The following is a 27,940-nucleotide window of genomic DNA, read 5'->3' as shown; positions in this document are numbered from 1 at the left end:
GTTTGTTTTTATTGAAGAGTCAGGGAGGCAGATGGAGGAACAAGGTGGGGAGGGAGCATACTGGACTGGTGGAGGAGGACTTGCAGTCCCTTGACGGTGGGTGTGGTGTGGCAACACAGCAGAAGGATGTGATCTTATTCCTCTAATTCACATACAATGTTAAAATCCAATGTTACCTCAATAATATATACGTATATCTGTATATATAAAGTAGAATGTCAAACATCATATAAATAAAAACAAAAAATAAAGAAAAGGCAGACTGTGGCTATAGTTGCTCCTTTTAATCAATTCTACATATTGTTGCTGTTTTTTCTCATATGTTTGATATATAAGCCAATTGCTGAGTATAGTTTATGAATTTTTTTTTTCATAGAATGACAGAAGTTCTTTCTTGCTGTGACCTCTTCTTGGCCCCTCTTCCTTACCCATTCTCCTCTCCCCATAGTATTTCCTGCTGAGCAATGTAGTTCTTATGTAATAACCCTCATGCACTTCCTGCTCCCTTTGGTGTCCATGCTTTTGTCCAGGGTCTTTCTGTCCTTTTGAAATTTCAAAAGTAAGAAAAAGGAGAAGGAAAGAAAGAACTCCTAGTCACTTTCTCAAGATTTACTTCAAGTATCCTGTCCTCCTCAAGCCTTCCCAACACCGCACCCCTGCATCCCCCATGGTTTTATATATTATTCCACAATACCTTGTACTGTGTCACCAACTAGCAAATACATATGGTATTGTAAAGTACTTCTGTGGTTTCTTTTCTCCCTTAAAGATGATCACAGACTCGTGGGAAGCATCTGAACCGTGTCTATCTCTGTGTTCCCTACCATTTAGTTTCAAGGACTAGCAATTTTTTTGTATTTTTAGAAAAATTAAAACAGATTTTTTCACCCAAACCTATTTGTATAATAGAAGTGGATATATAAATTAGTCTACCTATTTGTATAATAGATGTAGATATCTGAATTAGTCTTTCTAGTTGGTAAATCGCAAGAAAATTAATGATCCTGAAAATAAGCGGTAATGAGTCACATTATAAGATCTCTTAGAACATAACTGAGATCTTTCATTCCTTCTCTTGCCCATTCTCTTTCCATCCTGGTTTATCTTCTAAAATGGTTCACCCAAGTAAAAAGTTGATTAATTTTTATTAAGCAATTAGAGGAAGAAAAGTAATTTTTCATTCCAAGTCAAAGAATTGGGAAGAGAGAGGAACTAACTGATTTTTAGGAGTGGATATATTTTAGAAGCCAAAAGTTTAACTAAATAGACCTAAATAAAAAGATGAATGTTGTGAGGATGATCCTTGGGATAATTCAATATGGCAGTCAGAGTCTGGTGAGAAATAACTGTTAGAAACAGAGAGATTATGCATTCTTTTAACCATATTTTTAAATCTCCATTTTACTATAAAGGAAATGCTCAGATAACTTCCATTGTTGAATAACCTTTTTAAACTGAAAATTTTCAGTCTTTTATCAACAAATAGTGACATACTTGAATTATCAAACTCAATTGAATTTTAGGTTTCCTGTAGCTTTAAGAAGTAATGATACTTTCTAAAAGTGTCTGTGAATCACATCACTTCAATGACATCTGTAGGTTAAGATAATGTATTAAATAAGTATCAGGCATAGATTCAAACCTAAACCCTGTAATTGACTTTGTCTTTGACATTGAACAAGTTAAATTTCATCTTCAAAGACCTCACTTTTCCAACTATGATATAGTGATGGATTCTTTTGAGGATAAAATGAATAATAAAAATAGCTAATATGTACATAGTATGTGCCAGGCACTTTTCCAAGTACTGTATACCAATTAATGTATTTAATTATACCAATAAACTTATTTTAAGTACAGTTGTTGTACTTTTTACAGATGAGGAAACTGAAACTGAGGAAATTATGAATCATTTGGCAAAAAAAAAAAAACTGTCACAAAAGATCCAAAATATAGTAATATAGTAGGCATCCAATAGATAGAAATATATGGTTTATTTCTACTCATGGAGGGAGAGAGAGATTCATTATAAGGAATTATGCTATGGAGACTAAGATATATAAGATCTAGTTTTCTGGAGACATATGAGAGCTAATGATTTAGTTCTAGTCTGAGTCCAAAGACTAGAAAACAAGAGAATTAATGCTTTAAAGTCTTGTCCAAACCTAGGAGTTGGAAGACAGGAGACGTCATTCAACTTGAACATAGGCAGGAATGTTAGTTTTTCTGTTATTCAGCTTTTAGTTCTGTTTAGACCTTCAATGTATTGGATTTAAGACTCACAATCATTGGCTAGGCTAATCTGCTTTACTCATCCCATTGATTCAAATGTAATCTCTTCCAGAAATACCCTCAAAGAAATACAAATGATATTTAAGTAAATGACTTGGTTCCCATGGACTCCTCAAGTAGATACATAAAATTAACTATCAAAATACCTTTCAAATGAGGGAAATATTTGTGAAATCACATAAATGAATTATTAAGATGAAGGTTATGTTTATATTTTACAAGGGAGACAATGAATGGGGAGCATAAATGAAAATGGGAGTCTGGTCTGTTATTCACACATAATAAATGTTTATCAATAAGTAAATTTTATTCAATAAATGATTTTATCGGTTAGAGGTATATATGCTAAATTAATATTATTGTTACAGGTAATGAGGTGGAAAATACAAAAGAAAGTAAAAAAATGAAGGCTAATGGGAAAAACAGAGCAAGGGAAATGATAGCAAAGATATATGCAGTTAGTTCGAGTACTGGATATAAGTCCACTATAGATATGAACATTAGGAATCAAATAGTTGATAAGCATAAAGTAAAATTTGTGTAAGGCAAGTTGAAAAATAAGAATCACAGAGTAACAAATGATGACTATACAGAAAAAATATCAAACTTTAACATCTCCTATTGTACCCTATTTCAATCCATCCTCATTAACACAGGTCATTATCTTTTAAAACAACAAATATAATTCTTATCATCAGGCTTAAAATATTATATGGAATCCTCACTATCTAATGATATCCAGATTCCTTTGTATCTGGTATGTCTTGTAACCATTTGCCTTGCTTTTTTTCTGGTAAATTCTTATAACCATTTTCATTCCATTTGTTGCCACTGTTCCCTCCATATATACTAGATTCTTTCTGCCGTAACTTCTTATACTCATCTTGCCTACATGAATGTACCCCACCTTTTTCAACTGATGAGCCCTGTTATTTGAAAGGCAAACTTATATTGATAATGACAACAATGAGAAAGATAATAGTGAAGAAGAGGATGATGGAAATTAAAGATCTTCATCTATTCTTAATAAGCCCTGTAGAGAATGCCTTAACTCTATTAATTCATTTAATTCTTACAACAAAACTAGGTTCTGTTATTTACATTTTATTATTATATAAAGTACAATATAGAGATATTAAGTGACTTGATCAACATTACCCACTTAATAAGAACAATTTTAATTTAGATTAAATACCAAATCAACACAGCAAACTAACATTAGGATTTTTCTAAGAACACTTTCATTAATAATGAAGCTTGAAAAACCCAGAAAGGCCCTTCAGTATGTTCTCTTTATATTATATCTAATTATATCAGAATTATTTACACATCAGTCTACTCAATTAGATATGATTTCTTTGAATCTAGGAATTAATTCCCTCTAGCCCACTTCCCCCATGACCTGCCCAGAGTTAGGTTTATCATAAGCAATTTAAAGTCACTTACTAACATTAAAAAAAATTCTTAATATACTCTCATGAAGGCTAAAACTCAAGTAGTAAAATTAAAAATCAAAGCAAATTGCCTTTGCTGTTTTAAAAATGGAGAAAACCTTGTCAAAGTTTCCTTCTACTGTAATGTCAATGGATGTATGCATTGAATGAATATTAACCCAAAATGTAATTATTTATTAGTTGAGAAAATCTATAAAAAGTAAAGTAGCAAAGGATATGAAAACAGAAACATCAAGGAATATACCAAATTGGCATTTATTCTGTAAGCAAACAAAACAGTCTACAAATCATTATTTTGGGATGGGATTGTTCCATATCAGTCACAAACACCATGCAAATTCAATAATTTGCATTACATAATCTTGCCACAGGGAAGCAGAGCATGCTGCTTACTTTTCTTCTTTTTTTAATGAATCATGTGTATGGACCACCATTAAGAGGCAAGATAATGGTCTCTATTGTTTATAGACCAATCAATATCTTTCAAGCCCAGTATGTAACCTCTTTGTCACTATTATGACAGCAGAGGGCAAAGAAAGTGCAATAAATGTTAGCATGGACAAGATGAAGTAGCTGATGGACTCATTATAGTAATTATCACAAATAGAGTAAGCCATCTCACGACATTAATTCTCAGAACTTTGACCTTTAGATGAGATTTCTTCAAGGGATTCAGAATGACTTTTCTAACTTTGAAAAACTCTACGTTTTTTATCTGGTCTTCCTAGTCCTTTTCAGGATTTGTTAGGAAGTTATCCCTCTGAGTAGATGAGAGCATTAACGTTTTATTTGTTTATTTTAAATTTTTTTTTAATTTTTTAAAATTTTATTTTTTATGAATTATTTTATTTTATATAATTCTTACATCATTTTTCATTTTTGCACAATGTATGCATTTTCGTTTTGGTTATATTCCCCATACAACTCCCACTCCCTCTTTCTGACCCTAATCCCTCTTCTCCTCCCCCCTCCCCCAACTGTAGTGTGTCTTTGGTCTATAGTTACTTGTTGATTTTGATTTTTACTTTATTTTTGTGAACATCAGCCTTTGCTTGTTCTGTAAATGAATTCACCTGGAGATAGAGGTAGGCTGAGATTTAGACTTCATTAGCCCTTTGTATTAAGGTATACATTCCTGTCTTATCATTTTTAGTCTTCTTCCTCACTGAATGATGTACAAATTTAATTATATAAACTTGGAACCTGTGAAAACAACAATTTGTGCTTTGCTCACAATTACATTTCTTTACATCTTGCTACGCCAGCCCCAGTTTCCTTCTAGATGACACTACTGAATAATTGGTAAAATTATCATGTTCTCTGGATCATTGTCTTTTTCTTCCTTTTCTCAATTTTCTTTAATTTGTAATTCTCATCACTTAATTATAATAGGAAATTAATGTACACGTTTATAAGAAATCGATCACAAAATTTCTTATACCTTCCTATTGAGTTGACCTATCCTCAGAGAATTAGTGTTTTATTCAAGCCAGTAAGTTTCTAGGGAAAGACTATGAGAGGAGAATTGCAGGAAGGAGTCAGTAAGACAGTGAAGCCTTACAAAATAATGTTCATATTTTGAATTGCTTTTTCTTAGGCCCAAATTAAACATTTGGTACCTCCCCATTTTTTCTAATGTTGAGGGCGTGAAAAATTGGAGGTTGAAAGCAACTTTGGAACATGACTAATATTTTACAAATCATTCTGAAGATATGAAAAAAATTGTGTTTCCCTCTTCTTGCATGCTTGCATAGAAAAGAAGAAAGATCTGTGGTTATGAGAAAAAAGGAAATTATAAATTCCAATTAGGAACTTATTCATCAAGTTTTCATTTCAGTATTGCTAAAAACTTTTTTTATAATTTGAAATATTGATATTAAAATTCATTTAATATAGGATGTTATAAAGAAGAAAACAAAAATTAAGTTCAATATCACAATAAATACCATTATACTTGGCTATATTCTTGGAAATATGGAGAGATGTATAAACACAACTATAGTGGTGACATACTTATTACTATATCTTATAGAAATGCTACCATTGTATATAAAATTTATAGTGTTTTTCCATAAAAATCATCATGAATATCTTTCAGTAATAATGGTATATTTATCTTAAATTATGAGTTTGTCTCTGCTAGAAAATCACATTACCATTTTTTGTTCCTGCTGGCATTAAAACATAGCTATATATCAGAATTAAATTAAGCTAACCCCTATAATCGCTCATATTGAGAAATGAATAGTTTATTTTCACTTTTTACATAACTTTATTGCTAAAAATAGTTAGATTGTATCCTCAAAAATGTTCCACAATGCTGATGAGAATTTGTTTTCTATAACTGTATTGTCTATTTTATTTTTTTAAGGTTTATTTTATTTATGCATGCAAGAACTGGGGTACAGGCAAGAGGCGTGGGGGGTGAGAAGATTCGCCAGAGAGAATGTGGAGCACAACAGGCAAATCTACTTAAATACATTGCTGAGGGGAGCAGTGGAGAGACCAAGAAGGTCTGCTGCACCATATGGGTTGCTTTCTGGTCAGTTGGGGATCGAACATGTGCTGCAGTGGCTGCCAATTGCTTGATAGAGTTGTCTTTAACCCCTGCACCACCAAGGAGGCCCTGTATTGTCTATTTTAGAAAAGTTCTTTTTTCAAACATACAATGTACTTTTTTGGGGAGGGTGGATATTTATCACTATGGCTTTAATTATAGTGCTTTTTATTGAGACAATGTTGGTTTACAAAACTGTATAATTTAGGGCTATATTTATACTAATCTAAATGTAGATAAGAAGAGCATAGCAGCAATAGATTTTTTTTTATATTCCCTGCAAACCTCACTAATAATTTACTATAATTGAGGTGAAACAAAGTTCTCATAACTTTAAAGTTGATCATTTACAAATTGTGAATCTTATATTAAGTTCAATATTTATTAAGGCATATAAATCTGAAAAGAACAATGTTATAATCCTTTTAATTAAAATTATTTTGAGTATAGTTTTAATTAGAAATGGAAAATATGGCTACTTTATCTAATTCCTTATTCATTTAATATATATTTTAATAACTTTCTTCCTCTTTAATCTGCAATTTACCCCCATCCCCACCAATCTGGACTACTTGCTCTGCTTTACCCTATTATGTTCTGTCTTGAATTTTCAACCACCATTCCAAAAAGGTTGCTTCAGAACCTAAATTAAAGAGTGAGTGACCATGAACTATTTCTTTCAGAATTCTTGAATTTTTAAAGTGTTTTTAAACACTCTAAATAGCAAAAGCTATATAATTATTATGTTTTTTTTTTAATTTAGAAGGATATATTTTAATTTGTGTAAGTGCTTTATGGCTATTTTCTCACATTAATGTCTACGAAAAATAAATAGTATTTTAAAATTTTCTTGAAGACTTTAAACATAATAGGTAACTTTTCAAAAAATATTTCAATCTGCATGTTTGAAGAGAATCCACTCAGCAGCTCTAAGTAGTACACATGCTCTTTGCTTTTTTCTTTTAATAATTGTCATTACACATGATACCTGAATTGCTGTATCATCCCAAGATAGTAAAATTCATATAATGATATTTTTTGTGGCAATAATGCATTAGTCTTTCAAGATATTTGTATGAATTACTATTTTTGGAAGGAATGTCCCTATTCTGGGTCCCTATATTGTGGTTTGCAATACGTACCCAAATGTCAACAATATGTTTCTAGCCTTAAAACTTAGTAAATGCAAGTCCTCCCTGGTGGCACAGGAGTTAAAGTCTCAGTGCTAACAAGCTATCATCAGCCACTGCTGCATGAGTTCAATCCCCAGCCAGGGAGCTAACCCATATAGCACAACAGACCTCCTCTGTCTCGCATGCTGCTCCCCTCAACAGTGTATTTAAGCTAGTCCCCCTTTTCTGCTCTCCACTCTGTCTCTGATGAATCCTCTCACCCCCTCACATCTGGCCTACACCCCAGTTTTTGTATGCATAAATAAATAAAAATATTTTTTAAAAAATCTTAGCAAATACAACAACAATCTGAACAAAGCACTGTACAAACACTGTAGTTGCTTATAAAGAACAAAATTGATTACTAATTGATATACACTTTGCAGAATTTCTTTCCTCTGTACCTTCCCAACCTTTGGTTAATACTGAATAGTGCCCTGAGCTTTGACCATTCACTTATCCTTCCTGTACCCCAATTTCTTTCTCTTAAAAGTTTAGATCTACTTGACGACCTTTTTTCTTGGTGAACAATTAGACATCTTAACTTCTCTCTATATGCATATATTTTTATATATATATATATGTATGCGCATGTATGTGTGCATTTGTTTGGCAGCAAACACAAGTTATGACTTGCTATATTTCATTCTCCAAAATGTGAATATCTTCCATAAATTATGGCCCATGGTAGGCACTGGTTGTTATCAATCACCAGGGAGTAATTGATGCTGATTGAATCAAATAAATATGATGTTTGCAAAGTTATGACCTTGTCAGTTATCTTGAGTGTAGCAAATCTCTTAGCTTGATAGAAGTGGAATCTTAAAGATAACTGAAGAAGGCAGATTTTCATTAATTTAGATAAATAAAAATTGTTTTGCCTTTTTATATTTCTTTTTCCGTGATTGTCTAAAAGCTCTTTGAAAATTTTCATTATTAATTTCCCTTAGGTGGAATCACAGACTAATTAAAGTTGCTTGGAATATTAAACATGAATGAAAACTTTCCCAATATCCCATTTTAAAAATACATCCTTTGGGCCTCCCTGGTAGCGCAGCGGTTGAGCGCTGGGTTGTCAGGCGCCCGCAGCCTCTGCAGCTCTGGTTCAATCCCCGGCTGCGCAGACCTCTCCTGCCGCCCGCTGCTCCCCTCAGCAGTGTACTTCGGTCCTTCTGCCTGCTGTGCTCCCCGCTCTGGCTCTGGTGAATTCTCTCACCCTCCTGCGCTTCTGACTATACCCAGTACTTGTATAAAGAAATAAAGAAATTTAAAAATAGGGCCTCCCCGGTGGCGCAGCGGTTGAGTGCTGGGTTGCGAGGCTGCGCGCGGCCTCTGCGGCGCCGGTTCGATCCCCGGCTGCTCCCTGGCCACCGGAGGAGGGTCCCACATGGCGCGCAGACCTCTCCTGCCGCCCGCTGCTCCCCTCAGCAGTGTACTTCGGTCCTTCTGCCTGCTCTGCTCCCTGCTCTGGCTCTGGTGAATTCTCTCACCCTCCCGCGCTTCTGACTGTACCCAGTGCATGTACAAACAAAAAACAAACAAACAAACCAGCAAACAAATAAATAAAGCATGCCTCTATTAAAAAAAAAAAAAAAAGAAATAAAGAAATTTAAAAATAAAAATACATCTTTTGGGCCTCCCCGGTGGCACAGCGGTTGAGCGCTGGGTTGCGAAGCTGCCCGCAGCCTCTGCTGAGCCGGTTCCATCCCCGGCTGCTCCCCGGCCACCAGAGGAGGGCCCCACATGGCGCGCAGACCTCTCCTGCCGCCCGCTGCTCCCCTCAGCAGTGTACTTCGGTCCTTCTGCCTGCTCTGCTCCCCGCTTTGGCTCTGGTGAATTCTTTCACCCTCCCGCGCTTCTGACTGTACCCAGTGCTTGTATGTATGTATGTATAAATCAATCAATCAATCAATCAATAAGTCTTTAAAAAAAAAAGAAAATATACTTAAAAAAATATATCTTTTAAATATAAGGACTAGCTAGAATTTTCCAAGTCATGCAATGAGCCTTTAGCATACATAGAATCAGCACTTTTTCCTGAACAATATCCCATCTCCAATACCATGAAGTGTTTTTGCATCTTTCTACACTGAAAGTGATTTCCAAAACATAGTTTAGGATTAAATCTATTTTTTTGAGATTTATATATTTATGCATACAAGTCTGGGGTACAGGCTAGAGATGCAGGTAGTGAGAGGATTCACCAGAGACAGAGAAGGGAACAGAACAGGCGGATCTACTAAAATACACTGTTGAAGGGAGCAGTGGGCGAGGCAGAAGAGGTCCGATGCACCATGTGGGTAGCTCTCTGGCTGGCCAGGGATCAAACTCATGCTTCAGAGGCTGAATATTGTTTCATATTGCAGTGCTTAACGCCTTGCGTCACCAGGGAGGCCCCAGGATTAAATTTATTTATTAAAGATTTATTTTATTTATTTATGCATACAAGAGTCAGGTGCAGACCAGAGGTACAAGGGGTGAGAGGATTCACCAGAGATAGAGCGGGCAGACTGACTGAAATACACTGCTGAAGAAAACAGCAGGTGAGACAGGAGAGGTTTGCTGTGTCATGTGGGTCAGCTCCCTGGCTGGGATCAAAGTCATGCTGGAGTATTTGCCAATAGCTTCATAGTGCTGAGACTTAACCCCATATTAGCTTTAAGTATAAACAGAATCCTCTTTATTCTACATGTAAAAAGCTGTGATTCAGCCAGGTCCTGAGTATGTATTCAAAGCAGAAATAAAATTTTCGTCAGTTGTGTTGATTTAGCTAAGTTAGTGGTTTTCCCCAAAAGACTAGAAACTTGATGTTGGGACAGGATTTTCATAGTATTCATTAATGTGTATAAGTCAGTGGCCTTAAAATAATTTTATAATAATAAGATAGGTTTTTATCTAGTATACAGAGAAATTTCCAGATATAGTGAGTCTTTGACTGTTTGGTTTAGACTATTTGAGCAAGTAACTGTTGCAAGGAAGGTTTTATCAGTTTTCTTTCATTCAACAGTTCGACCAGCCCCAGGCAAATTTCTTTCTGTTTTGACTTTAATTAATTAACCATATCATAAGTGCTAAAAGCAATGAGTCTTTTAAAAATATTTATTCCTTTTCTTCTATGTCATCATTTCTAGTTTTGCTATTTTACACTCACAAACAAGCTACAAATGGATTAATCATTATGCCATCTAGGATATAAATCCATGGCATAGAGATTGATTTAATAAATAATTTGTCCTCAAATTTTATAATAATTTTTATTTATGGAAGCCGCAAAATGTAATAGTCAATGTGTTGGGCATTTTCATTTATCATTTCCAACTTGTAATTGACAACTTCTTAAGGATTTCCCAATCAAAGCCCCTCCCTTTGTACAGTGAGAAACTGAGAGTCAAGTCAGGTTGCTCGTATTTCCCAAAGTTAAATGACAGTCTGTGGAGAAGTCAATGATAGTTTTTGCCTCTGGATTCCAAGTCTTGTATTTTCAGCACTTCGTCAGTAGGATTTTTATTGGTGTGAAAATTCAGAGGTAGTGGCTTTGCCTTTCCAAGACATTACCAGTTGACAAGAATAACTGGACTGATGAGAAAACATCTCTGTAGATAGAGTGGTCCTTTCTGAGTGTGAGCTTTCTTTAATGTTGCAAGTATTTTGATACCACACTGTCGTTATAGTCACATGATTTGAAATGGAACCTAATTAAATAAGTATTTGAGAACATATATGAGAAATTCACCAGAGTAAATGATGCCAACCAAATCTCACTCTCAAAGTGGTAGTCAGACCAGATGCATACACTGTGAAACCCAATACAGAATAAACTGTGCTGTCCCTTGTACAGGAAGCAGGGAGAAAGTACCATATGAACATGTCCACTTACCGTAAGTCATGACCCTAAGTTGTGACTGTAAGTTATAACATACCTAGGTTGTTTTCAATTTAAATAAAAATGAAATCCTATATATTTTGGGTTTACCAGAATTCTCTGCTCATTGAACATCACAGGTACTATATAATGCAGTGGCAAGCAATGTTGGACTTGTCTACTGTGTGTCTCTGCTATGCACACAGGCGGGCTTCTGCCTGAATAGACTTCAATTACAAAACACCAGTTAAATAATCAAATTGCTACAAATTTCAAAATTGTAAAAACCAAGGTCAAGGCCTTTCTGTTTATGGGATCCAGGTCACATGCCCATGTATTCAATTCAGCTAGTAGTACCTCAGATGTAAGGACATGCCCTATCTTCAGAACATCTGTTATGCAGAGGCAAGTTAAAGACCTTTAAAGTCACTACATGATTTGTGTGTGTGTGTGTGTTTCCTGTGGGTTATGTTTTTCCTTGAAGAAGTCCCCCCATTTTTTTAAGATTTATTTACGCATACAGAGCTGGGGTACATGCCAGAGGTGTGGGAGGTGAGAGGACTCACCAGAGACAAAGCAGGGAACAGAACAGGCAGACTGACTGAAATACACTGCTGAGGGGGGCAATGAGCATGTCAGGAGAGGTCTGCTGCACCATGTGGGTAGCTCCTGCCTGGGGATCGAACTCGTGCTGCAGCAGCTGCAGATAGCTTCATAGGTCTCATCTTAATCCCTTGCACCACCAGGGACCCCCCCGATTTCTTTTTAACAAGAATTTCTACATTTTATCCCAAAGAATTAATATATAAATACAAAATTGTACTGAAAAATCATGAAGTAAAAGAATCAAAAGTTAAAGAAAATATAGTCAATTACCGATAGCAAATTTTTTCTAATCAGCAAGAAAAATTTTCATTTCTGTTTAATCTCAGTACAGATGTGAGTTAAGGTCCTGAATACTAGCTTTCAGACCATCATTGTAAATTTAGAAAATATAACTAATGATAATGCTTAAACTGTTTCTCCTAATTTGCTATTCTTCCTACATTATATTGATAAAAAGAAAAAGAAAAAAGTGCTTGATTCGGCACACATTTGCTTAAAAAAAAGAAAAAAAAAACAACTGTAGACATTTTTCTTTTTTTTTAAAAAAGATATTTATTTATTTATTTATCTATCTATTTATTTATTTATTTATGCAAGAATCAGGGTACAGGCCAGATGCATGGGAGGGTGAGAGGATTCACCAGAGACAGATTGGGGAACAGAACAGGCAGACTGATGAAATACACTGCTGAGGGGAGCAGCGGGTGTGACAGGAAAGGTCTGCTGTGCCATGTGGGACCCTCGCCCATTGGCCGGGATCGAACTGGCGCTGCAGAGGCTGCGGACAGCTTCATGGCTGACGCTCAACCTCCTGCGCCACCAGGGGAAGCCCATGTAGACATTTTTCTGCTGGCAAAGAGAATGCTTAATTTCATGAAAAACCTGGAACCTTTTAGGTATAATGTGGCAAATAAAAGCAGTTGATAATCTTATTGCTGGTCTTGCTGGTGTCCAGTGCTTGTCATTAGTAGTTGTTTCTCTTTTCCCAACTGAGTTAATGGTAGAGGAGCACAGAAACCGAAGCAGCACTTACACTTCCTAGTCCTTCTGCCCTAGCATAATTTTAAAAATCCTCAAACCCAATGACTGTTGCTACAATGTACAATACCAGTTCACTAATCACACATGGTCATTTAAATTTAAATTATTACATAATAAAATTTTATGTTTTGTTCCTCAGTTGCCCTAGCAACATATCAAGTAATTTTCAGTCATGCATGGCTTGTGGCCAGTACAGATTGAACATTTGCATCATTGCAGAAAGTTCTATTGACCATGCTGGCCTATGCACTTACTTAGAAATGAATTTTCATTTTGAACTTATAACTCTCTGGAATCTTGCTTTTAATACTCCAATGACATCATAAATGTCTCATTCCTATATTGATTGTGTTCCTTCCATTTAGTAGTCGCTACTAGATAATTACTAGTGTCTTGTGGGAAGACAGGCAGAAAAGCACAACAGTCTCAGCATTTTAAGTTTAACCCTTTGACAAAGACATACTTCCAGTCATCATAATGTGCTTGCTAAAGTAGAATAATTACTGTATTTCGTCAAATATGTGATATCTTCAATTGAAAGATGCAACCATTATTTTATGTTCCAGTAAGCAATTAAATTATAACGTTCCATTTGTTTCAGTCATCTCAACTTCAAAGATGTTAAAATGTGATAAAATGCACATCTTAGATTTATTGCAATATGATAAAACGAAAAGCCAAATCTTCCTTCATTTACAAAATCATATCTTGCAACATAGAGAGAATAAGACAATTTAATTACAGAAAATTATACTTGGAAGTGTCTTAATGGACTGAGAGCTTTCTCAAAATATTCCTCTATTCCTTTATTCATCTTATGTACATGGTTCTATCTCAGATGACAAATAACTCTCCTTTGTTTTTTTAATAACATGGTATAATTTAGATAAACCTTGTCCTTTTTAGTGTAAAATTCTGCAAGTTTGAACAACTGTATATCGTCAAGAAGTGACAGTCAGATCAAAGGTATAGAATGTTTTCACCACACCAAAAATTACCCATGTCTCTTTATAGTCCACTGTTCTTGTTCATCACAGCCATGGCTATTATTGATTTGTTGTATGTCTCCATAGTTGTGCATTTTCTCAAATAGCCTACAAGCAGAATCATACAGTCTTATAAATATCATTTCTTTTAGGTTGCATAATGTATTTGAGATCATTATGTTGCTGTGTGAATCATTAATTTATTCCTTTAAATTGCTAAATGGTTTTTGAGTGTATTGCGATACTACAATTTATTCATTCTGCAGTTGAAGGGCATATAGAGTACTCCATTCCATGAATACCATATATGACAATTTACTTATGTCTTCTTTGATGGTCTAGTCAGTGAGAAATTTGATATGAAGGTAATATATTTTTAATTATTTCAAAATAGTTGACACTAATACAATTGGCACTGCTTTTTAAAATCCAATTCCAAATTGTTTATTGGTGGTATAGAACTTTTGACTCATTTTTCTATAATAGCATTTTACACTTAGATATTGTTAAAGTAATTTATCCATTCTAGACAACTATTATCGGTCCCTTGGGTTTTCTAAATAGACAATTCTGTCAGTTGAGAATAAAGTTTTTTTTTTTCTTTTTAATGCATTCAATTTAATTTACTAACACTGGCTAGAAATCACCACATCATTTAATCATTTACCATAAAGTGTGATGTAAACTGTCTGGTTTTGGTTTTGTAGTGCTGTTTATCACATTGAGGGTATTTGCTTCTAATTACCATTTCTCAGAGTTTTAAATCATGAGTGCATATAAAATGTCAAATGATTTTTCTGCATCTATTATTATATAAAGTTCTTATTTTTGGCTGTTTATTATATGAATTATAATACATGATTTTTAAATGTCAGGTCATTCTCCTACATCTAGGATATATCCTAGATGTATCTAGATATATCCTACATCTAGGATATATCCCATGTTCATAAAATAGTGATATTTTATGATAAAATAGTGATATTTATATCCAGTGATCATAAAATAATCTCTTTTTTTATCTGGTAGTTTATTAGAATGTTGTTAATTTTTGGACCTATGTTCATGAAGAATATTGATCACTTTTATTTGTGTTAATGCCTTAATATAATTTTGGTATTAAATAACACTGGCCTCCTAAAATGGATGAGAAAGTATTTTCTCCTATAATCTGTTGAACTTGAGTTCATCTTTCAGTAGAGTTCATCAACAAAGCCATTGAGACCTGCAGTCTTCTTTATTTAAAAAAAAAAAAACAAAACTTAATTTCTTCAATACTATAGGAATATTTAGGTACTTCATCTTGAATTAAATTATGCAGTTGTGTGTCTTTCAAATAATTTGTTGATTTAATTTATCAACTGTATAAATCTAGATTTTTTTACTGTTCCCTTTCTATCATTGTAATAATTTGATGATATTCTTTATTTCTAATATTATAATTTTGTCTATTTATTTTTGTCTGTCTCATAGCATTAACAATGTATTAATCTTTGAAAAGAAAATGTTTTGCTTTCATCAATTTTCTTTATTATTTTCCTCATTCCATTGACTTCTGTCCTTTCCTTGAGTAGGATAGTATTCGGTAGGGCAGTATTATAACCAAACACAATTTTATTGTTCAGTTGACTATCTTAATCAACCTCAGGATGAATTAACTTAATCACTTTTTTCCCACAAATATCTTATACAAGTGAGTTAATATCACAGAGAACATTTCTAGACAGAAATAAGATAGACTAAGGGAAACATCTGTGAGGAATATCCCTATCTCTTCATTCCATTCCAAGTACTATTATCTTGAATGCAGTTGTTAATTTGGAGTTTAGGGCATCAAGGTATGTTCAACAATACATGGATAAATGATTTGTCTCAGAATTGTATAATTAAAACCAATACTGTATAATAAAATATCTGAATATGAATGATTTAATTACTTCAAACATGGTATTTTAATAATAATTTTTAATAATAGCAATAATAATAACAACAGCAAAATAATAGTATCTGGTGTTTATTGAACACCAAATATATGCTAAGGACTTCACAAGCATTGTCTTAACTAGTCTACAGGTTGATAAGTCATGTTATCATCCAAATATGGAACTTAAAACATCCCCTGTCCAGAATATGATTTATTGGAGTTTAAATCTACTTGGCTTCTGAGGTTAAATTCCTATTGCATATTATATACCTTAATTTTCATTGAGAAAGTATTTTTTCTATCCAATCTTTTCTCATCTAGTTTAATATGTTATGATACTTTCCTAAATTTCCCTTTCCTAAATTCTGATACTTTCTTAAATTCCCTTATTTTTTCTAATCATAGTCAGAACTATGATAGTTTTCACATATGTGGGTTATTATATATATTTCAGAAATTCCAAAGCCTTAATTAGAGTAATTAAAGAAAATCAGGGTGTTCTAAACCAAGATGCTCACTTGCTCTCTGTCTATACCTGTGTGCTTCTGGATTCTAACCATGATTTAGCACTGGGAAGAAATTTTAAAACTTACCCCCTTGCTGAGAATAACTCCCCTTTGTAGTCTTAAAGTGATAATTAATTTCACATTGGGGAAGAACATTGACTCTGAAGCCCTTTTCTCATGTTGTATCATGAAACATCACCAGCTTCAATTTTTCCTTTCAGTTACATAGGCTCTAAACAAGGGAGTGCTGATAGATCAGAAGAGCATTTCCCAAAGCTGTCTTACAGTCAGGATGACATGTGGCTCCCAGTTAACTGCAGATTTCAAGGTCTCACCTTGGGTGATTTCCTGAAATTTATCTTTTTTTATAGTGCTTCCACTGATTCTTATGGTGCAGAAAATTTGACCAGCATCATAATACATTTTTTAAATTGGGAGGATAACTTTGAGTCATTAGATGCTGATTAATCAAGTGTCATACTGGGCTTCTACAATCAGGCAGACATGGGAACAAAGGGGAAAAAGTCAGATCCACACACTTCAGTTTCCTCTTTTTGAAATAATCTTCACTTTATCTTCTGGTTATTGGAACAAATATATTGTGATGTCTCCCCTTTGTCAATAGTTGTATGCTTTTGTCATATTGTGTCCAAAGATGGAAAGAGGTCTATTCTTGAATAGGAACCTCAGGCTCTGGTACCTGCTCTACAGGATGGTTTTAGGATAATCTATTTGGTATTTTTGAGGCTCAGTGTGTTTGGTAGAGTTCAGAGCTGATAATTTGGCCCTTCAGGAAATTGTTCTGGTTTTGGTAATAACCAGTTTGATGTGCAGATGAATATACATGAAGCCACTGAGATTAAAAGTCAATTCTGTATGTATTTGAGACACATGCAATAAGGAACCTTATAAATGGAGAGATTCAATAGATTTTATGTTGAAATCAGTCCTATTACATCTGTTATGAGAGAAAACATGTTTTTAAATGCTAATTTTCCATTACAATAATGCTTTGTAAAGTCTGTGGAGTTCTTTTTTTCTTTTGAAGGTCAGATCTTTCTCATCAGCTTGCTCTTTGGTCATTTTCCCTAAGCATCATAGAAAGAACACATTACTCTTATATCAATATTTGTCTATGTTTTTATCCCAGGCTGAGTTATTTGCATATATTTTCAACCCACACTTTTTATTTTAATAAGAATTCTCCCTTGTTACTTATTCCAGTAAACTCCCATTCTTTAAAAGAAAATCATTATTTTCCTTCATGATCATCATCAGGACTCTGAAACAAAGTTCTCTCTCTCATCCAAGTTTTCACAGTGCATATTGAGCCATACAATCTAACAGACCCTTTATCACCCAACCTACGATGGCAAGACTATTTATTGGTTCTAATTCTTCCTACAGATTTGTCATTATTGTTTTCTAATGTGTCCCCTTCTCAGGAGCAATCATAAGTTTCTGAAATTTGACCATTTTCAGTTAATTTTATTTTGCCTTCATATGATAATTTTTCTACTCTCCATTATAATGATGGAATTAGGTGCAATTTAGGTGTTTATACCAATTGACTACAAAGACTTCATTATGCATGATTCAATTTTTTTTGTGAATTAGAATTACAGTTATTTTGATGAATACTAAAAAATTGCCTGGAAAAATTCACCTTAATTGAAAATTGACTCTAAACATCTTTACTATTATACTATCTTGCAGACTTAAATTAATGATAGAATATATTAGATAAAAAATGAACAAGTAAATTATGTTCATGATCAATAAAAATGTATTTTAATAAATGACTTGAGGGTTTTTTAAAGATAATAGACAATACAATTTTCCTTTCATAATATTTAACCCCTTTCTCAGTTTAATGTTTAGTTTAAGTTTTAATAATCAGGAAAGTAAGACTTATATTTATATATTTACCTTTTTATTAAAAAAGTGGAGTTTAAATGTTTTGTATTAAAAGCAATGTTGAGCTGAAATCACAAAGAATTCAATATATCTATACTCCACCCTATACACAGTCCCATCAATATTTCTGAATCATAGGGGCACATTTGTTATAATTGCTGAATACACATTGTTATGACATGAACCAAAGTGAATAGTGTACATGAGGGCTCATTCTTGGTATAATATGTTTTATAAGTTTGGACAAATGTATAATGACATACGTCCATCATTATAACATCACAAAATACTGTCACTGCTCTAAAAATCCTCTGTGTTATCCCTATTAATCCCTCTGTTCACCTGATCCATGGCAACCACTGAAATGTTTATCATTACATAGGCTTCCCTTTATAATAATGTCATCTAATTGAAATCATAGATCTGTTAACCTTTTCAGTGTGACTTGTTTTACTTAATTGTATGCATTTGCATTTCATTCATGATACTTGCAGTTAGATTGTCAAGATTTGGAGTACATATTTTTTTCTAAAATAAGAATGAAATGGGATTAATTTTCTCAAAGTAAAATGAATTTTAAAATTATATTGGGACTATCCAGACAGGAAAAGACATGTAGGTTTAAAAAAGTTAAGAAAAGATCAAAATTATAGATGAGATTAAGTAATAATATTACAATAAAGAATGAAAAATAGGGTCTCCCCTGGTGGCGCAGTGGTTGAATGCTGTGCTGAGAAGCTGCCCGCAGGCTCTGCAGCGCCGTTTCAATCCCTGGCCCCCCGCAAGGGTCCCACATGGTGCACAGACCTCTCCTGCCGCACCCGCTGCTCCCCTCAGCAGTGTACTTCGTCAGTCTGCCTGTTCTGTTCCCCGCTCTGGCTCTGGTGAATTCTCTCACCCTCCCGCGCTTCTGACTGTACCCAGTGCTTGCATAAATAAATAAATAAATCTTAAAAAAAAAAAGAATGAAAAATAAATTTACCAAACCAATGTATTGGAAAACTGCCTGGTTACTTGTGGAATATAAATAAAAACTGGATTTATAATTCATACCTTAAACAAAAGTAGTTTTAGCTGGATTGACAGGATCATTAATTAAAAAATGCTGGAAAAATAATTCAAGTTCATAATGATCATAATACTTAGTGACTCTTCTCTTGGTATGGTACTAGGATCTAAAATAAGAAATAACTTGAAGAAATTATATTATAAAGATTTAAAATATCTATAAACACACACATGAAACCACCAAAGTGAAAAGGCAAACATTAGTTGGGTAAAATATTCTTGTATTCATGGAAACAAATTTATATTTTGCAATATAAAAGAGTTTTTAGAGATCAAAAGGAAAAAGAAGGATGACCCCGCAGAAAAGACATTGACAGAAAATTCAAAAATGAAGACATATACAGCATTAAAAACTTGTGATGATATATTCAATCTCCATCACATTCTCAATAATTATGTTTTGTTTTTGTTTTTGCCATTCAAACAACCCAACTCAACACAGTAGGTAACACTTGGTTTATTTTGACATTAAAAAAAAAGATACATATATAGCACACAAAAGTATGATTTTTTTAAACGTTTCTAGAGAATGAATCATAATATGAATCAAAATGTAAAATGTGCATATCCTCTGACCTACAAGTTTTTCTTTGTGGAAATACATACTAAATGTAAAATGAAAATAATATCAACATTTTATATATTTCAAAGGATCTGACCACCCTCTATAGTTATTAATATATATATAAATATGTAAGATATACATTATTGAAAATTATATATATATATTACATTTTTCAAATTACTTAAAAATCATTCAACACAAATGAGTCTTAATTACCTCTGAGAATATATGTTGTAAAAAGTGACAAAATTCATACAACTACTTTGAGTTTGTTTTTTTCCTGATTGATAGTAAAACATTTAGTAAATAATGAACAAATTGAAGTTGAGGTAGAATTGACTTCTCTGGTTCCATCCTTTTGACTTAGCTTTATGTAATAACTAAATCATAGCCACGTAATATTTTTACAATCTTATGACATAAGATTTAGGTATATCTTGTTTTCTCTATATTCCTGATGAGTGAATTATTTTTTTTCATGCATCCTGTTCAAGAATCCCAAGCTAAGATTTGACCACATTGAAATGAATAACTTTTATGCCAAATTGGCGAGAAATGCAATGAATACTTTCTTCTGTTCCATATGTGGCTACTCAATTTTACTTAATATGCATTTGCATTTCATTCATAATACTTGCAGTTAGATAGTCAAGATTTAGAGTACCTATTTTTGAGACATTCATTTTCATCCTTGCCTTTCCAATTCTAGCATAAGTAGGAACAGGATTGAAAGTTTGTCTCTCTGTCCTAATTGCTATATATTTATTTTTGCATTGCTATGCTCAAAAGAACACTAGTTTATCAGTAGCTAGTTGATGTTGAAATTTATTTCAGTGCAAATTAAAAACCTACTTGCACTACTGACAGCAGTTGACCTTTAAGTGCTCTTCAGGTTTTCAAACCAGATATTTTCAATGATGGTACAAAGAGTTTAATGCCAGTTGGTATGACAGTGGCTTATTTGCATTAATGAATGCAGAAAGGTCTAGTACATGAAAATATATTTTTATAAAGAGTGGTATTATCAGTGAAGTTGGTACTTTAGTTAGCAGTATATTATGTTTAAAGTTAAATGTTAAATATAAATAATTGAAAAAACAGTGCTATGAAGTGTCTTTGAAATGAAATTTTGCATTAGGGACATCTCATGAACTGAATTCTATGAACAACTTGAAGTGGATTTATCTGTGCTAATGAGTTAATTTGTATAACTGTTATATATTAGAAAATGAGCTGTTCTGTTCATTCAAAAGCCCTTGTTGTATGATAAATTATATTGTTCTCATACTGGCTGCAGGTCAGTTATAATATATCCTGAGCACAGGATATATTATAGCACAGGATATATTATACCTGAAATTCAAAAAGTACTACCTAAAATTGAAAAAGGATACTCAGATAATTTTAATACTTAAATCCATTTCCTTAAATACAATGACTATATTTAATGAAAACATGTTTACCTCATATGATCTCTTATTAGGTCATACACTTTAATAGCATGCTGACAGTATCATATTTCAATCCAAAGTGACTACCCCATGAACAGTGACATCACCAAAATTGTTTTTTTTTTTTAAAAAAAAAAAATGGGAAGTCTGGAAAATACACATAAGGCAAGGAAAATAAAAAATATTACTCTACCATGAATCTTGTGTGGTAACAATATCTATAGACTAACAGAATGACCAAAGTGTTTTTATGACCGATAATTACATTTTTGGTTTTAATTAGCCAAGTTTATTTTCATTTTTTCTATATAGATTTTGTCAAAAATTGAGTCAAATAAAAGCAGCACCTAAACTTTAACTTCTTCATCAGCACATATATGTTTAGTATTTAGATTATTGATTTAGCATGTTGACCATTTAGCATAAGCCTGGTTGCTTGTCTTATGCTGTAAAATATTTGGACAATGATTACATGTTTGGAATCAATAAGATACTGGTTCCCATCCTGGTTTTACTACTTGAATATCCTGGATGGATAATAAGCTTGAAGTTTATGTTGAGCATTAAGTAACAAAACGAATGAGAGTAGATTAAAATACTGATTAATAATATTTATAACTTTAATTCCTTCCTATATTTATTTCCCTTTTAACCAATACTTGCCTGCCCACAGTATTCAGAAAGTTTTTTTTTTTAAATCAACATTTTAGAAAGAGTTTTGTAGAACTGTAGTTTATATTGTTGTGAATTGCATTTACTGCATTTTATCCTGCCAGAGAGTCTGGTTGTTTACTACATAATAAAGTTAATATTTTTCCAACAGCAGGATCACTACTCACTCAGCCCAAAACATATTTCACTATTCTAGGACAAACGTGGCATCTTTGTACCACCTAGTTCCAGGAGATACTAACACACTTTTACTCAATCTGTCATTTCTTTCCCTGGCATTCTTTCATAAACACTATTTACTCAGAAATTTGCTCCCTCACAGTTTAATTTTCCTAACTATTTAAGTCAGTGGCAACTCCATAATACTATTTTAAATTCTTCAGACCATGGAAATGCTTGCTATTTTTACCAATTTGGCAGTTTAACTGCAGAGCAGAAAAAGCTTTAACACCCAGAGACATAAACTTCTGATGTACGCATAAATTACTGGAGTACCCAGTTCCTTTTTCTTGTAAGTGTAGCTCTCCTTGACATGAATCCCCATAGATGTCTTATGTGATAATTGATATTCCAAGTAAAAAGTGTGAAAAACTGCTAGAGAAGAGGGATTTACATGTTTAATCTGGTATATTAGATCATATTTCCAAAACGAAATCTCTCTTAACTGTGGTAATCACAATTAATCCATGCCTACTCCTGTCAATAAATCTTGGAGGGTGGCATAATAGGTTTTTCAAAAATGAATCTTTGCAAAGCTGGAGTCGTGCTTTCTGTTTGAGCTCCCTGAAAGTATGCAAAGAGATTAAGATACATTATGGATTGTAATCAGACATGGAATGAAATTGTTCCCAAGCCTGAAATAGGAATTATGAACAATAGTATCTTTCTTGAAGTTAATTTAAGCATTAAATATTATAAATATATAAAGCACAAAACAGAGTTAGGAATATAGGTAATGCCCAGTTGAGGAATTTTCATTATATAGGATAACCTGAAGTTTGTTACAGTAGCTGCATTTTTCTCAGCTATTTTAATCACTCAATGCCTAAGTCAACTGTTATCTTCTCTACAGTGCATTCTTGAAAAAAAAACTAAATCTCTTCTTGGAAAGCCTATAAGTTTATAATCTGCAAATTCTAATTTAACAATGACCTGCAAAAGAGCATCCCTTACTAATCTAAAATTCATAACCGTGTAACCCTGGTTGGATCACAAGCTCCCTGGGTACAGAACATCACATTTATTATGGTCTTTGCATCTGTGAAGATTTCCAATTTATGAGCTTGCACAGAACTTGTATTCAGTAAGTATTTATAAATTGAATGATAACATATAGGAATAAATAAAAATTTTCAACTGATAATAAAAGTATTTTTATTCTCAAGATCTTTTTCTTAAAAAAGTAACTTTTATAAAAAAAAAAGTATTTAGTCTATCAGAGGTTGTTGCTTTATGTACATTTGATCAATAAATCATTGCAACTAATTTTACCTATAAAGCATGGATACCACTGTGTTGAAAAACTTCTCTAATTCTTTTGTGCTCAAGTTCTGAGAGGACTTAAAAACACCTGCTTTTTCTTTCTTTCAGTAATTTCATACTATGTCTATAATAAGTCCAACCAATATTTGTTAGTTGCTGATTCTGCATTTGCAAATTTGCCTTCTTCCTAAAATTTACTTGTATCCTCACAGTCACTAATCTTTCTGCTTTCCAAATCATTCAGACATGTACAAACAACAGAACCTTTGAGTTGCATGACACACTTTCCAGATGAAGTCAAACAAGGAGACACTTTGATTTCTTGTTTCATTGTTAATTAATGTGTTTTTCATAGTCTTCTGAGTGTTGTGTTTTTCGTGCTTTTGCTCTTTATTGATGACATTGCTATTTTAAATGCTCCAAAACATAAGAGTGAAATGCTGGCTCGTGTTCGTAGGAACAAGATATCTTTCCATCTATCCCTGTTTAATATTTTTCTATTACATATTTTTTTATATTCTGTTGTGGGTATAGAATAATGTGGGGAAAGTTTAAATGTGGGGAAAGTTAACAAAATCAGAAATCTATGAGATCTGCCATGAGTACACATTCACATACACATCAAAAGATGGTGAAGTTAGAAGAAAGAATACTATTCTAGGAGAAGGCAAGGCTTCAGTCATTTGGCTCTGTAGACTACCCTAGATGAGTCTGCAATATGGTAGCCTGTTACTTCAGCTCTCTAAGTGTTTGCAGGTAAGACAAGGTACCTTCTTTATTGTGGTCTTGCACCTCAGTATACCAACTGAGAGAAGTCATGCTATATCAGGCTAAGAACTTCCAAGCAGAAAGAACTTTAAAAATCACCCTCTACAAATCACGATTTAGACTCCAAAAATCTTAATTCTTCTGGAATCATATTTTCAGAATAGTCAATAACCTCTATAGCATAGATTATTCAAAAAGACCAAAGGTCAATGGTTATATTTGGTTTTGTCCTTGTAGTTGTTTTGACCTGCTTTGACTGACAGGAAGTAAGCCTAGAATTTCGGTGCAATGAGCTATATGATTAATGGGTGGTATGAATAGTCTCCTTTTGTCCATAACATCATTGGCACATTTGTTATGTGGAAGACCAAGTGCTCTCTTGGCAGTTTACTTTGGCAACAGAAGTTTCTGAGATGGGCAAAAATGTTTATGGAGGTGGTCATATTTCTTACCTCTTGTCAACTCTAGTAGTAAATTCAGGGTTTAAGATTTGTAGTCAAATAAAAATGTAATAGAATACAATGTGTACTACAAAATGGATGCCACCAAAAAAAAAAAAAAACATTTTTGTATCGATACATGTTTAATAAAGATGATCTCAAATTTAATAATTATTCCAAAAGAAATTGGGGAATTGCAGCAAGAAGATATAACAGTTTGACTCTCAGGGAATTTTAATTGACAGTATTATATTTGTGCAATGTACAGCCACTAAGGAATAAAATAAGTTTTTATAATTGCATGGTGAAAAATGAAAACATCAATATAAGTTCTATAAATTCCAGAAATAATAATATAACTGAACATAGCTAAATAGAGGAATATTTTCTTCAGTATATTTACTTAGATTAGGAAAAAAAATAATCATTATATGATACCATAGTCATCATTTCTTTCCCTAACTCATATTTGACAACTTTTCTCATCTCCTCTATATCCCCCTATTTCATCTTCTGCAATTAGTAAGAACCAAAATATAGAGCTATCTTTGCATTATCTTCTGTGGTCATATGTTTAGGACTTAATGTCACTCTCTTATGAGCACTTATGGGTTCTTTTAAAGATGGCACTAAGGTCTCTTGAAGATCACTTACTTGCAATCAAACTTAAATATATGATTTCAGTTGTTACTATGAAGAGTTGAAGGTTGTTATTTCATTTTTGTGTCCACCAACAAACACATGAAGTTGCTTGAGTTTTCCCTATTGGAATCATTACGTAACAAATATTGATTGTATTTTTCATATAGACAGGAATGTTCATACCTGGAACGAGCAACATTCTAGTGGGAAAAAGGAGAAATATACTGTATTTATACTATAGGGTGAAAAGTGTCCTAAGAAATCAAAGAGAATTGATACAGAGAAGATTTTCATTTGAGAGGGTTAATACGAGCTGTATTAAAGAGGGGAAATTTCCACCTGTGTGGTTGGAATAATATGTCCTAGGGAAAAAAGGCAGAAAATGTTTAAATATACAGAAGGAGTCTGTGGAAAGGAATGAATGAAGGATGGAACAACATGTAGAACCCAAAACACCAAAAGCCTCATTCATTGATAAAGCAGTTTGGATTTTATTTAATATTCAGTGAGGTGTCACTGAAAAATTTTCAGGAGAAAGCAATATCGCAGTTCTACTAAGTATAGAGTAGAACCGAGTAAGAATGGGAGTGATGGAAGAAGATAGTTGAGAGTCTGTTGCAGAATGCTTAGATAAGGGAACAAACTCCTCTACTGGTATATTTCACATTTTTCTAGATTTTATCAAGATGAAGATACCGATCAAGTTAGAGTCTTTAGCCAAAGTGAGGTTGATCACTCTTTTTTTTTATTTCAGATTTTTCATTATTCATATACTGCTTCCTATGTGATTTACAACATACACACTAGGTAAGTTCTTTGATTTTCTGTTTTCATGAGCAATTATCAAACTCGGTTGTTCTAGTGGATGCCAATTTGTTTATTAAAAAATATTTACCTTTTTTTCAAGGGAAGTTTGGGAGTTAAATCCTCCAGAAGTAGAGGACTCCATACTGCAGTATGCGGCCTGGGGTGTCCAAGGGCAGCAGCTGGTAAGCACAGGCAACGTGATGCACCAAATACTATCAGCCGCAGCCTACAGAACATATTTACAGAAATCACTGTCTTGTAAAAATTGTCCCATTACATTTGATTTTTGTCTATTTATCTTGATATCTTTATCTAGTATTCTAATTTAAGAACATATCAAATAATACTAGTATATATTATTTGATATAGTTTAAAAATTTATCAAATAACACTAGTATTATTTGATACTGATATTATTTGATATATTAATTTAAAAAGATTAATTTTATAGAGTATTGTAGAGTATTGTTTATAGAGTATTTTATAGAGTATTGTTTATAGAGTATTGTATGATGTCACAGATAGTTAAGAGTGAAACCTGGAAGAGTTCCAAGTATACTAAGACCTAATATTAGAGAGTCCTAGCCACTGGAAAGACCCTTGAAAAAAATCTTTAAAATTTTGATTGGTTTCAAATGATACCTTTGTTCTGAAGGAACCTGGCATCTATACCAAAATAATAATAGTCTGATACATTTAAGGAAGTATATTAATCACATGTGTTTTCTTTAATGATTCCTGTGTGATATTGATTCTTTATTCCTCGATATATTTGAGAAAATCATTAAAATAGTAAATGTCCATGAAAATTATAGGTCCTCTGGTAGAAGTTCTTTTGCAGATAGCTGAATCATGGGTCCATTACTTATAAGCTGTTGAACTTGAGGATATTAGTTAATTTCTCTATGCTTCATTTCCTTTACTTTAAAATGGTAACAGTAACAGCACTTTACTAACTGTGCTATTCTAGTTGGATTCCTATATATAAAACCCTTCAAAAAGTATTTGGCATATAATAATAAATGTTAATTTTTATATATTTTTAAAGGGTGGTATAAATATAGTTACTTTTAATTTCTTTAGAATTTCAGTATTTCTACTTTTGTGGAGAATTAGTCCTAAGTTCTGTATAATGACAGTTTCCGTGGTCCTTTGGGGAAATTTTAGGATAAATTTCACATTTGTTAAGGTTATCTTTTGTGTGTTGAGAACCATAAATTCAAAATCAGTCAAAGGTCACATCTTTTCAAATGGTTTATGGTCCATTTCATGTGAATATGACAGCTTTGTCAATATTTGAAGCTATCAGCAAACTCAGCAATAAGATTTTATTAGAGATGAGTCATTACAATGCTTTAATTAGTTTTCCATTAAATTAATTAGAGGACTGCAGTATTTACAAACTAAGGACAATTAAATCCACATCATTAATTTTCAGTTTCTAATTTTATTTGCTATAAAAGAAACCTCTGATTTTAGAGAAGAGATTGACATAATTTATAGATAAAGAGGTTCTGATCTAGAACTCAAAAAATGGAGAATTTTCCAGCAGCACTAGGTGTGGGGGAAGGCAATTGTGAATGTGGCAAGCTTTGTGGAAAAAAACTGACATTAAAAAAACAAACAAACATACATGAATTAGTTAGAGAAGGCAGTGAATAGACCACATTAGCTATTGTAAAAGTTTTTAAAAAAGATATGGTGGGTCCTAAAACAAAAAAAGTATGC

General features: G+C 33.0%; 1 protein-coding gene across 4 annotated transcripts in view; it reads left to right on the top strand.

Moving 5' to 3' along the window:
* Positions 1-27,940, top strand: part of DPP10 (dipeptidyl peptidase like 10) — a 611,591-nt gene that overhangs the window by 452,205 nt on the left and 131,446 nt on the right. For all 4 annotated transcript variants that reach the window (XM_054699639.1, XM_037523252.2, XM_054699638.1 and 1 more), the window contains exons 6-7: positions 26,160-26,212; positions 26,313-26,394. In XM_054699639.1, coding sequence (XP_054555614.1) covers positions 26,160-26,212; positions 26,313-26,394 — 135 coding nt within the window. The remainder of the gene's footprint in view (positions 1-26,159; positions 26,213-26,312; positions 26,395-27,940) is intronic.

This window comes from Talpa occidentalis, unplaced genomic scaffold (assembly GCF_014898055.3).
Source record: "Talpa occidentalis isolate TD23 unplaced genomic scaffold, MPIMG_talOcc4v2.1 talOcc4.3, whole genome shotgun sequence".
Taxonomy (NCBI): domain Eukaryota; kingdom Metazoa; phylum Chordata; class Mammalia; order Eulipotyphla; family Talpidae; genus Talpa; species Talpa occidentalis.
Note: the sequence above shows the minus strand (reverse complement) of the source record. Positions and strands in the feature narration are given on the sequence as shown.